General features: G+C 37.5%; 1 protein-coding gene across 1 annotated transcript in view; it reads left to right on the forward strand.

Annotated features, from left to right (window-relative positions):
• The window catches only part of LOC139116604 (structural maintenance of chromosomes flexible hinge domain-containing protein 1-like), a 36,956-nt gene extending 24,002 nt beyond the window's left edge, over positions 1–12,954 (forward strand). Inside the window, exons 31-43 of the mRNA XM_070679201.1 lie at positions 259–343; positions 995–1,126; positions 1,862–2,011; positions 2,528–2,651; positions 3,264–3,383; positions 3,942–4,027; positions 4,510–4,629; positions 5,175–5,365; positions 6,088–6,197; positions 6,741–6,811; positions 7,737–7,908; positions 8,466–8,624; positions 9,114–12,954. Coding sequence (XP_070535302.1) covers positions 259–343; positions 995–1,126; positions 1,862–2,011; positions 2,528–2,651; positions 3,264–3,383; positions 3,942–4,027; positions 4,510–4,629; positions 5,175–5,365; positions 6,088–6,197; positions 6,741–6,811; positions 7,737–7,908; positions 8,466–8,624; positions 9,114–9,394 — 1,801 coding nt within the window. The 3' untranslated portion in view covers positions 9,395–12,954. The remainder of the gene's footprint in view (positions 1–258; positions 344–994; positions 1,127–1,861; positions 2,012–2,527; positions 2,652–3,263; positions 3,384–3,941; positions 4,028–4,509; positions 4,630–5,174; positions 5,366–6,087; positions 6,198–6,740; positions 6,812–7,736; positions 7,909–8,465; positions 8,625–9,113) is intronic.
• Positions 12,955–13,712: the final 758 nt, after the last annotated feature.

Consider the following 13,712-nt stretch of genomic DNA (forward strand, 5'->3'; position numbering starts at 1 on the left):
AGAAGTTGTCCCTGCATGCAAATTTATATGTACACTCTGATGGCTTGACTGTGCAAGGAAGCTATTTGAGAAACGCAAGCTTTATTTGTCTCAAAATTTTTGTTTTGCCTGACATTACAGAGAAAAATATTATATGCTGAGTGGCATTATAAGCGACATCCAATGTAGGCTTCTGATAATTATTGACAGGCAACAGTGAACAAGATGCACATAGCATGTCTAGTTACATGTGACTTTGTTTGATGTGATACATTACAGGTCAAAGAAAGTACCGGAACTTGCTGGAGCTCATCAACTCATATTCCAATACACAGACAGCAGAACATCACTTTCCAGTAGTACCGTAAGAATTCAGTCGTATTTTAAAAAATTCTTAAAGTATGGAAACTGACAGATCTTTGTAAACCTACAAGAAAGTACCAGTCTGAGTACTTTTAACATGAGATGTTATTCCAACCTATCATGGTTTCCATCATGTTGCTGCGTGCTGTTATTGCACAAAAACAAAGTAGCAAGCAATTCCAGAAAACTTTGGTTGCCTTTGCTCAGTGTCCTAATTTATGGAAACAAAAACATTACAACAGAGCATTTCCATGTCTGTTCTTCAGTGCCGTGACCCTCATGAAGTTGACCTTTGACATCTTTCTCTAGACCATTATGTTGTTCATTATGTTTTGTAAATTGTCAACATGGAAGTGACATTGGCTAAAATTGTTTTGGAAAGGGTTGCTAAAATTGTTTTGGAAAGGGTTTGTCATAAGGGATTCTTTGAAAAATTCAAAGTTGCACTGGTTTATGAATAAATTTACATTATATGTAGTAGTACGTAACAGACATTGTAAATAATAAAATAGCTCGGAATTAGAATTCATTATTTGAGTTTTTTACAATGCATCTCTATTCAAATTTCAAACACAAGTGGTGATGACCCTTGTACTTCTGTACACTGATGGCATAATTCTTTTGTAATGATAAATGCATTGTCTGATTTCAGGTTGTATTGAATGTCCATGCTGGTCTCCCAACCAAGCTGCTTCCAGTTGGCATACCGGGTACACCCACTGTATCCAACACACAGAAATCTGCCAGCAGAGTACTTATCAGATCTCTCAAATTGCAACTCAAGGTACTTGAACTTCAAATGATTATTAAAGATCAGAGGCTACATTGTCCCAGGGCTGTTCGCAGCAGTATGAACTATACATTTTACCAAAGAAAAGTGCCATTATACCTAGATGACACCATAGAGATACCACAGTAGTTCTATTGTGTGTAGTAGATATTCAATTTTGTTCATGGACTGAGGTTTTGCTCATAGCAGTAAGCCAGTATGTGATACCTGGTTATCAACACAGATTTTAGTGTAAATGTTAAAGGTAATTTGAGCCTTGAAACTAAATACTTCAAGTTTTGATCAAATGTTCTTACAGACGCATTAATCTGTTCTCTTTCAAAATCAAAAATTAAAATCAGAGATCACTAGTAGAGAAAGAATGACCTAAAATTTACCTAGTACATTTGAAATTCAAAATGTTGTTTATCTCTGTACTAACTCAAATGGGATGAAATGTTTGATTTTCACAAAAAAAACCGAGATGGCGAAAACTCAATTACTCCAAGAGCTTCAAGATGAGTCAAGTAAACAGTAGATCAGAAAGTCAAAATTGGAGTCTGAATATCTGCCCACCAGGCACATCCAACCTTCACACAGTTTCCGGGACATTTACGTATCCTCTAAGACTTGAGCAATATACTGCTGCATGAGATGAGAGCTCTGACATTATGAAACAGACCGTGTCTACCTTTCATTTTCAACCATCTCTCTCTGTTGTATTGATTCATGTGTCTGGTCTCTTGCCAGGATGACTATGGCAATGACGCTGGAGAAAAAGTCAATGGTAAAGTACAAGTCTCAATTGAGAGCAGCTCTGATAAATATGAACTCCCTAAGCTAGTGGGAAATGTCTCCTCCATTGAGGTGATCCTAACAAAAGGAGCTGCCATACTTGCGGTAAGACACCTTAAGATGCACAGTCAGCTCTGTTTATTGGCCTTGAGGTCAGAGTTTTATAAATTTACAGAGAAATCCACACCTCCATGATAAGCATTTACATATGCCGCATCAGAGTCTAATGAATATTTCCATTCATGAAATCTGGCATCTTTTCCCTGTATTGTAATCCTGTTACAGAAATCTGGTTGTCTGAACCTGAGGTCAGTCATCGGAGCATGAAATCACCATGAAAAATATTTTTACAAACAATTTCAAGAATACTTCCTGGCCGATAAACCTTCTTGAAAATAAAATGAAAACAAATACATGTATACACATCAATTATCACAACCAACTCACAAGATTGTATCATTTTGTATGTTGAGCTTATGCTTGTATTGTGAATTTTAGATAACAAGTATAACTTACAAAGAATATGTCCACCATCTGATTGATGTGAAATCTCTCAGTTCAAGAAATGGTTGATTAAGTTTCTAACAAAAGTGTCCATTTATTCTGTTTGCAATTTGATAGAATTTAATGATTCAGGAGAACTCACCTGGAAGGGATGGTCAGGAATACATAGTCAGATGTCAGGTTGTAGGCGCTGGTCTCAGAGACATTGAACCCTATGATCAACCATTCCTGTTCTACAATGGTAAGTTTCATGGTAAAACGATATTTGCTCTGTAACTCAGCGGACCAAGCAGCTAGATGTTTATCAGACTTGATTGATGCAAACAAAAATAAAGAAGTCAGGAGCTGAAAAGAAGTTTGGCAGTGAGCGTTGTAGTAAATAACGCTGTTGTGTCTTCATGTGTTTAAATGACCCAGTTGGAGACGTCCAAAGTATCAGGTCTACAAATTTATTTGTAATTCCATAGATTAATAGGACATGCATACATTTGTTCAGTCTACAAGGGAGTTCATTTCCATACTGTAGTATGCCACCAAGCATACTTTTATATAAACATTTCAAGTCTTCCCAACAGAGTTCACAAGTGTAAATCAGCTAATTTTTCTGTGGGATTACCAGTGGAATTGTGAACAACACTGTCAGATGTAGCCTCCATATGGATCTTTCAAACATGCACAGACATTACAGCTTTAATGAGATTGTAGTGTATACTACATGCAGTTTGCTCAATATTGGATATGAGATTATAGTACCAGATCATTATTCCAAAAGTGAATCGTTAATAGTTTTATTATAAAGAGATATTTTTAAAATTCTGGGTTTTGTAGAAGTCTTGGCCTTTTTGTGTTTCAGATGCCAAGAAGCAATATCAAATGGGACAGTTAACAAAGCAGAGAGATGAACTCTTCCAGACGATAAGAACATACAATGGATTCTTTGAAACCACACAGCAGCTCATCAAAGAAATGAAAAGTATGTCATTTTACCAAAACCTCCCATCTTTTCATCCAAAGTTTTGAAAAAAACATTTTGTTTCAAACCTTGTATTTTTTTGACTTGAGTCAGTGAAAAACTTCCTAACATATAAAATTGAAGTAAATTTTAGAACATTTTACACATGTTGCTGATATGGTAGCAAGTTAGTACCGATACAGTTGGGACTGTAACTATTTCACGTAAAAGATGCGCATTCAACACACGATGTAGAGGAAGGTGTAAAACCATAAAGAGATATACCTTTGAATGGCTCTCTCGGCTATTAAGACAAGGTGGTCAGAAAATGTTTTATACTTTTCGCTTTCAGCTTTATAACAATTCACCTCACAACATCAGGTGATATGAAATCAGTTTTATGAGCACAGCAATACCACAGCTTTAAAAACTAATTTTTCAAGCAGAAATAAAAACGCTATAAGATGCACAAATATTGGTAGGAATCAGATTCAATTTGAGTGAACTTGTAAATCATGTATTCCATGTCTGTTCAAGGATGAATATATAAAGATGTTATTGTGTAACTCATTTTGACAGTCTCTGTACACGAAGCACAGACTGCAGAACAACAACTGAGAAGTGAACTCAGAAGACAGAACATACCAGCCACTCAACTTGGCAATGTAAGTTGACTTGTATATGCTCTTGATTCATTGATGTGTGTGGTAAGAGAAGGGGAGTTGGGTCTGTATGGAGGAATATGTATGCAGTTGTAATGGCTTTGTCAATGTATAGAGAGGTCCATGTATAAAGTATATTTTTGTGAGTATAAGTCAGTGTGTGTATACAGACATGTTTACATCGCACAGTAGTTTTGATCGAACAGATCTGTTTCCATGGAAGAGAAAATTACACTTTCAGTCATTTCAATTTGGAACATGATATGATTATTGTGGTTCAGTAATCTGTATTCCCAGTACCTTGACAGGGTACTATGGAAGTCAAATGACACGTAAATAGAAGAATCAAAATGGAATTATGTCTCGTATCACCGTATAGATTTCCACTAACATATCTCACACTGAGAAGGCAGGTGTATAGGCACCCAGTCTTTTTATCAAATAGATATCTCAGCATGATTTTCATCACTATGTATTGTTATCAGGTTGCCAGTGTTGATAGTCTAATCAGTCAAAGGATGAAAGAAAGAGAGGAACTCTTGAACAGACCCAGACGACGGTGTGGACTAACAGCAGCACCTAGAGATAGAAACATACTGGGAAAGGTAAGAGCTGTTGTCTCCCAATCAGTTTCATATCTTTAACTGATAACATCACTTTACAAGTAATGGTGATAGGCTTTTAAGAAAGATGTCAAAACAGGGTGACACTAGCCTGTTTGCCTTACTGTGCATTATTTTTTTATTTTTTTTCATGTAATACCTGTTTTCAAAGCTGTACTGCACATTGCAAAATGATCCTCACAAAACAGAGAAATGAAACCAATATTTTCTCAGTCGGCTATTTTTCATGGGAGTAATATTTCCTTTTCAGCATCATGGAAGTCATCAATGTTATGCTCATGCTAATTTCGAAAAACAAGACTCACCAACTCTACAAAAACCTGTTATATTATGAACCCAGGTGTCCTCCATGAAACCCAACTTTGTCATTGGAAATAATTTGATTGTACCCAAAGCCTTCACTTAACCCTTTAACCACAATGATTGACTCAGAACCATTGTTAGTTACCAATGGTACTGTGGACTTGTGGACAGGATATTGGGGATGAAAAGGTTGAAATCCTTGTTTTTTGACTTTTTTGTCTCAGATTGCCCATCTGTCCCAGATTGGAGACGATGACATCGCCAGGGTGTTGTCATGGCACATGGCTAGTGACATGGACTGTGTAGTCACCAGAACTAACAGCAAAGCCATAGAAGTCTACAGAGCCTCCAATGGTAGACAGCAAGTACTGCCACTAGACTCCATCTACAGGAAAAACCTGCCAGATTGGAACAAGTGAGTGCAAGTCATGTAAATTCAATTTGCATTCCATTATGGCTCAGTGGGTAGGGTACTTGACTCTCTGTCAAAGGATGATCAGTTCAGGGCATAGCTGTGGCCAGGGGAGGAAATTCACCATCAGAGGATGGTGCGTTTGACACTTGACCATGGTGTTATGCCCTTGAACAATGCACTTTACTCCTCACTGCTCCTTATCATCAAGTAGCCGGCAATTGGTATCTCATTCTGCAATAGGGCATCTTTGTCTGTTTAATGATGGAATAACGAAATAAATAATGACGGTTAAAATTCACAAACCTCAGCTCCAAGTACACTTCACTTTCTTGATGTCCAGTTTTTTTGTCACGTCTGATGATTTCTGGGTTAGATGTATGATTTTGAATTCAACCAATGTCAAAGCAGACACAAAAACATTATAAATTGAAGTTTGTGGCAATTCTAGATAAAAAATAATCCATTTATATGGCAGAATTGTGGTGTTGATGTTCACTCAACTATACATACTCATTGGATGGAATGCAAATCCATCTATTAAAATTGCACCTATCAAAGGTAGTATTGTCCAAAAGTTCACGTACAACAGTGATAAAGGAATCATGGTGAATCATTACGATATGTTAATTTATTCATGTAATTTGCATAAAGTTGACTCTGCATGGACTTCAGTATTAGCAGTTGAAATTTCCAACACCATGTCGCACATTTATTCTTTGCAGACCACTGCCCCACCTCAAAGGAAATCGTTCTCATTTCAAGCCATCTGGAAACCCAGTCTTTGCCAGAAATTTACTGGAATTTCCAGCAGATGCTGATGAGTGTAAGATAGGTGAGTTCAAGACCTAGGTGAAAGTTGTGTGTGCATTTCCCTTAAGGATAAATGAATAAATTGTACAGATATTAGTCTATCAGGCTACAGTGCTTTTTGAACAAAACACTGCAGGGGTAAGCAAACCATTTTCAGAATCCCTTGCCCATGGGCCATTAGCCAAGAAAAGTATAGCCCATTTTCAGTTTCCACCAGCCCACACAAGTCAACATTTAGGTTACGTGTTGAATAATTCACTATTCCATTGGGCAAATAGAAGCAAAAGATTACTAGCCTGGTCATCATAACTACTAGCAGATAAGCTTGGCCTTGTGGATTTGCTCACCCCTGTAGTCAAAAAGTATGTTCCTAAATTACACTTCTGGTAAAGCAATGAGGCAATTTATAATTTTAGGACGGACACAACAATATATGAGCAACACTATTGAAGAATTCCACAGTACTGTAAAAACTGAACCTAGTAAGAGGATGCTAAGATTGAAAGCAAAGCCAACGATGGATGTAATCTGACTTTCATATCTTTGTGATTTCTCTGTCTTCCAGTGTTTGGCATGTTGCTAGGAGATACAATCATCCTAGATACACTGCAAGATGCAAATGAATACAGGCAAGAGGTAAGCTAATGGTAGTGTCATAGCAGCGGCAGAAGATATTTTATTACAGCATAATTTTTTTTCATGTAACTGGTTCAAGACTGTTGAAGTACAATGCATAAGTCAGTATACACAGAGAAAGTGCATTGATTTGAATGTAAACCTTTAGTTAAAAATTCTTTATAAAGGGGCGTTATTTAACCCTTTCATCCCCAGTTTCCTGTATACAGGTCCAACTTTACCATAGAAAACAATGGATTTGGGACAAACCATGGTGGTGAAAGGGTTAAAGTAGTACATGCCTTGAAATTGATAATCTTAACCCTTTCACCCCCAGTTCCCTGTATACAGGTCCAACTTTACCATAGAAAACAATGGATTTGGGAAAAACCATGTGGTGAGAGGGTTAAACTTTTACACAAACTCCGGTAAAGAAACATTGAACCAGTCCCTTTGGAAATCAAGAGTAAGAATCAGGGGTCACCATGCAAACTTTGGTACCAGAGAAAAAAATGACCCCAAAATGAGCCTCCACAAGCAGTAGACCGAAAAGGAATTGTAAATGTTTAAGAGTCTGAATATCTGTCCCAAAGATGCACTCTAACTTAACCCTTAATTGGCCAAATGATTTCTTGACTGTGAGTAGGTGTGTCTTTTTTCCCATCAATGCAAAAGTGGCCATTCATCCTGCCAATCCAGTCACATTCAAGTGATATGGGCATTGTCCACTCGATAACGAAATCTACTTTTCACAGGAAAAAATTCAGTTTTTAAGAACGCCAATTCAGCACAGTAATTGATCTAAAGGAAGAATAATTCATTAGAAGTGATATGTCACTGGCTGTATGAAGTGTAAATATTAGCCTTCATCTCTGTCAAACTTTCTTAAAATTGGTGTTCAGTTTTCAATATCATCACTCAAGGACCATTTCATACATCTTCACAGGTTGTCAAGATCACACACTGTCCAACTCTGCTTACTAGAGAAGGAGACAGAATAAGAAGCAATGGAAAGTTTGGTGGCATGCAGAATAAAGCCCTGCCGTTAGACAAACTTAAAGGAGCTGTGTTTGGGGCTCCCTTACCAATAGCATACCATGCAGTGTGTACACAGCTAGGTAAGTCTACATATCGTTGTTAAATATGTACAGTTAGTCACGCATATGGGTGGTATCTTTACCGGTAAGTATTAGTCAAATGTATATACTTGCCTAAGCCCAGTCTTTTTCTATCAGTGTCTGAAATCAAATGGCTGATATGGTGTATGGTCACCCTGAGGTGGTCACCTCTTCATAGTGGTCACTTTTGGGCAAGTCCAATCACATTTTCCTTGCTAAAGACCATCTAAAAACAACTTCATGTTGTCAGTGGTCACCAGTGATAGCAGTACCTTAGTAAATGACAAACATATAGATGATGGAAGAAACATTCCAAGCTTTCATGCAAGAGGGTGTAAATTCTTCCTTTAACCAATATTACTTCAAGAAGGAAATGGGATTTTAGCAGAGTGATGGTATTGAGCCCTGGCAATGCACTGGTCATTTTCCGTGTTCACCATTGAGTGCATCACGCAACCCTCTACAGAAAGGACACCACATCGTGGCCACTTATTCTCAGTCCCATGGGCAACCACTAAAAACACCAGTCTGACTGTAGCCCTGTTTTCACTCCACAGAAACCTTACAGAATTACAGACAAGCCATGGTGAAACGCCTGGCTGCTGACAAGGAGCTGCAGGAACAGCTGCTGAATGAGAACACACCGGAGATGAAAGACAAACGAAAAGAATATCAGGAAGCCGAAGATCATTTGAGGATAATTGAGAGGAAACTCGGTGAGTCATTTGTTAGGCCCTCTCTGGTGGCATTGATCATATATGACATCACCATTGTTTGAGTTTTTTGAAATCAACAGGTCTGCAGTGAGTCGTTTATCATGCCCACTATGGCAGCATTGATCATATATGATGTCACCAGCTTTCGTGTATGTGGAAATCAACAGCTGTGCAGGAAAGTTTTGGTACAGTTTTCTCACAGTATGGTAGCCATGAGTATCACTTGGAAAAACAATAGCAGTTGCTATCATTGGCTGTACCATGGGTTCCAGCAATGTTCTGCAACCTTAGGCAAAGATATGTTATGTTGTAGTTTCCCATTTGCTGTCCAAAATCTTCTGTTTTTAAGCAATTGCTCACGCTGATTGCATTTTTGTTCTTGTTTTCAACGTTTTACTTCACTTTATCTATCACATTTAATCATTAATTCAGATTCTTGTATTAATCATTGGTATCAAGTCGACATATATTTTTTGTCTGTCTCAACAGGTATGACCCCCACCTCTAACCTTTCACCTGGCGCTTCACCCAGAGGTCGGATTGGCTCTCGGGCGCTGCGCCAGGAACCACCGCCACCATTCAACGCCGATGACGACGAACCATCTAACAAGCGCTCCAGAATGAGCACCCGCATTGCCACCCCTCCAGGCACCCCACTGACCAATCACAATGGACCAAATTCAGGCAGCAGCACTCCCACCAGGTTGACCAGACGTTCAGTGCCGTCGCCCTCACCACCAGTACTCTCAAAGCGCACCAGGAGAACATAGGAATGTCGGGGCTTTTGTTATTCATAGTGTACAGTGAATGCCAGGCACTGCTACATTTCGTTGAGGAGTAAGCTGTCGCTTCCAACCGTGAATTACCCTATGCATAATTGTGTTTTGCATGTCCTTGGTCAATAACGCCAGATAACAATATCTTTTGTTTCACTCCACTTTCAGAATAATTGATTTCTGAGAAATCTGTGAAATCTGTTGTAATCTTCACATTTTCCTTGTCGTGTTTCTGGTTCCAGAGTTTCAAGAAACAAACCTTAATTCTAAAACATATGCTGTGTGTGTTTTGTTCTCAAAACATTTTTCATTTCCCAGGCAAGAGTGCCATCCGTATGTTTGTATGTAATCTCTCTTCTATACTCATGTTTAGATTGTAGGACCTAAACTATGGGTTTGTCTACAGAACCATCCAAAGTTTTTGAAAATGCTGACACAAAATATAAAGAGAGCATCAGCAGTCCAACTTTTAACCCAGCCAAGCATGAGATACAAAACCCAAGCTTGAACAGTAACTGTTTAAAGAACCTTGTTGTAGCATATTTGATGTCTGTTTACTTCCCTGGTGGAAATTTCCATAGTAGATATGGACTTAACATTTGAGATTTATGAAAGAAGTGTTATCATTTCTATAAAGGTTACCTCATTGTCGTGCAGACCCAAAATTTAAAGTGACCGTACATGTAGAACAATATATACTCCAGCTCATCTAGTCCTGGATAAGTATTGTACATGACTTACTGAAATTTTAAAGTAAACAAATGTGAATTTCTATCTTACATAGACTCATAATATCAAGCTAACAAGATAATCATCTTTACATTGTAGAGTCTGTGTAACCGGTTGCTAGGCAGAAATTCAATGTTCGAACTTTTGTTGTAAGGTAGATCCTTTGGTGCTTTTCAACATTGAAAGGTCAAAGCAGTCGTTTCCAACTTTTTCTGTTGTTTTTCGTGTAATGATGTACTGTCTTTTGCCAAACCAGTCATACTTTGCCTTGACCCCTATCCCCCTTTGGTTTATCCCAAACCCATTGTTATCTATGATGACTGTGGACCTGTTTTACAGGTGAAGTCGAATACAGCCATGCTGCAGTGGCTTGGATACTTATTCTGTAACAAAATTCAAGAGATACTGAAAAATACTGAATTTATTGTGTTTCTGTGTAAAATGAGATATAGCTTTCTTCACTATCAAAGTGTATTTCACCTGCTGGGAAAGTCTTAATGCAGAGAAATCTCAAAACAAATTAAAGTTTGTGATTCTTCTTCCCCTATCCCTGCCTACTGCCATCTTTACCAGCTTCCCTCCGAGAGACAATAAACAACAAGGCAAATTTCTCTGGGCAGATTTCTGTTAACCCACTTAAATCCACAATGAGAGCCTTTACTATAGTATGTGTACAATTATCGCTACATTGGCTTAAGCTTTGAAATGTTACAAAAATCTTATTGAGTGTTAAAACAAGGCATCTATGATCTGTGTTTCATTATTTTTGTCATAATGGCTTTGCCAGGTTCCAGACATTTTTTTTTCACATTTCTTGTAAAATACACAGAAGTGAAATAAATCAGAGGATGCCAGTCACTGCTCACGCTTCCTTTCCAAAAACTTTCCACAGACAATGTAAATGTCCAGCAGACAGAAGACTGGTTTCCTTAACAGTCAGATATATTTTGTTTAGACCCTAATAGCAATTTTCTGTTCCATAGTAGGTAACTTACGTGTGTCGCTGACTTTCATAGTTCAGGTGTTTGTTAACAATTACGGGACAGTTTCAGGGCAGAAAGCATGCATATCATATAACCTGTATGTAGGTGAAAAGTTTGAATAGAAGATACAAGGCAAGAATAACACTGTAAACAACATTTTTGAAGTTTGGATGGAAATACTGTGTAGTTCACTAGCAAACGATATGTAAAATACTGTCGTATTATTGAGTAAGGTAGAATGCGCCTCGGTAACAGATATCTTGACTCTCAAATTTTTATATTTCTTTTCTGATCTACCACTTGTGGGGAGGCTCATTTGAAGCTCTTGGTGTAAGGAAAATTTTCCAAAAGTTTTTCAAAAATTCAAATTTTCATTTTTCCCCTCAGAGTAGACAGGGTTGGCGGCCATTTTGAATTTCAAATGTCTGTAAATGTTAGGTAATTTCTTTCCTTAGTACCAAAATTTGCATGCTGACCCCTTATTTTAATTCGTGAATGGATGAAAGTTTCATTTAGGAAGTTTCGAGGTGCATACTACCTAAACATGCAAAACTCTAAAATGTCAAAAAATGGTGACCATAGTTGATAGTTTTGTCTTTTCACAATACCAAAAGAGGTCTGCTCTTCATCATATTCAGTAACCTGTAACTCTTCAGATTTTTCTAAGCAACTAAAAATAGACACTTTTTCAGTCATGGAAAAATTGTCAAAGGGATGTGCAATTTACTTTAGAGTTCAATTTAATGATTGTTAAGAATTTGATTCATGAATATGTATTTTTCCAGTCTTATTCTGTACATGTGCTATTTCTTTAACATTTCAGTAGTATTTGATAGTCCCACATATTTCATTCCGCATTCCAAGTTATTATACTTTATAAGAGTTTAGGTTGTCCTGCAATGAGATTTTCTGTTGAGTGTTGCTAGCTAGATAGCTTGATGAAAAGGCCTACATGAAGTGTAAGCTATTCTCTGGTACATGCAGAATACGCAACCTGACTTGACTGTGGTTCGATGTAGCCAAGTTAAGAGTTGGGGATACAAATTATTTTTTATGTTCCTCCCGTTTTTGCAACACACCCTCACTGTGAATTTTGTTGTAAAAATTTGGCACAGGGTTCTCATTGTAGGAAAGCAAAACTATCAGTGAAAAAAGTGTCATTGGATTTCGTTTAAAATTTGCTGCAAAACTAACATGCCCTTTCCTGTTTAGTTCTAAAGACATGAAGTATTGCATCAATTTTTCTTCCAACCATTGCTACAGTCTGCCCAGACATCTCTAGTCACAAGTGTGTTGAAGGACCAAAAACAAGCTAAGCATGATATTTGTGTAAGTTTCTAACTGTGGACTGACTTTTGTTTCTCTAAGCAAGAATCCAAGTATAACCTTTGTCATCCTGATGATGGCCATACCATAGGACTGCACCAAATAGCATGGGGGCAAAAACTACAATTCATTATTCATGGTCAATAATATCATGGCTACACTAAGTAACAGAGAAATACTCTATTACGATCTTGTTGTTTTTATCTTCTGTACAATGTAGACAATGTTGTAAACCTAGCCTTCCATAAAGCAATGAAGAGCGATGTAACTCAGAACTGTGTTCATTTTCCCTGTATTGAGTTTTGAACAATATCAAGTTCCATTTTGTAGAAAACATCATGAACGTTATTCATTTCCCCCCAAGAAGTTTGCATGCATTGTAATTTTAAACAGCGTAGATTTCAGCTCTTCTGTTTATTATTTTCAACTTGTCATCTGTTTTCTGCCAATTTGAATATTTTGTAGCTTTTCTAAGGACTTTCAAATAAATTTTACTCACCAGTGGTGTTTGATTTAGCTATTGTAATGTCATTCTCTGAAGTTTCAAGTTCCCACCCCACTATCTCACAGCTTTTCACTGGTTGCACAATAGTGTCCTTTACTTTTGCCCCCTGAAAATTTAAGCTTAGCAGAGTCTGGCTCAGCGAACTGTTGAAGTCAACACCATGGAGCACCGGTATGCTTATCTCTCATCCTGACTGTTCAGGGCTCAATGAAAGGTGAAGATTAGAAACTGTGTTAGTGATTAGGGGCTGAGAGAATCAAGAAATGCTTAGTGATCTAGAGACAGAGAGAATAACAGTTCTCACCACGAGAGACAGTAACATGGCCCTGAAAAGTTTTGGTTGTGCCTTTATCTATGTTCAGTTCAGTCCAGTTCTGTCCACTCAGAATTTTCTCAAAATACCTTAATTTCTCCTACACTTGAAACAGTGTCAAAACACAATTTATGCATGCATGTACAGTGCACTTAATATATTCAAATCCAAAATGACTGGCAGCTAGCTGTTATTTTCAAACTTTTATTTATCAAAAGAGATTTTCAACATACACAGGAATTTTATCATAACACTTAACACTAGCCTTTTGTCAACAAACAAAGCCATATGTCAGATATGGTCAGAGCAAATTGTTTTGCTTCATGAAAATTTGTTGGCTGGTACAAAGATATTTTATAATGTCGTGGAATATGGCTGTAAGATAGCTGTTAGGAGCTATACTTTTAGTAAGAGCCAATTTTGAGACCAGCTCTCGTCATTTGCTTTTTGTAATGG

The sequence above is a fragment of the Ptychodera flava genome, chromosome 17 (assembly GCF_041260155.1).
Source record: "Ptychodera flava strain L36383 chromosome 17, AS_Pfla_20210202, whole genome shotgun sequence".
Taxonomy (NCBI): Eukaryota; Metazoa; Hemichordata; class Enteropneusta; family Ptychoderidae; genus Ptychodera; species Ptychodera flava.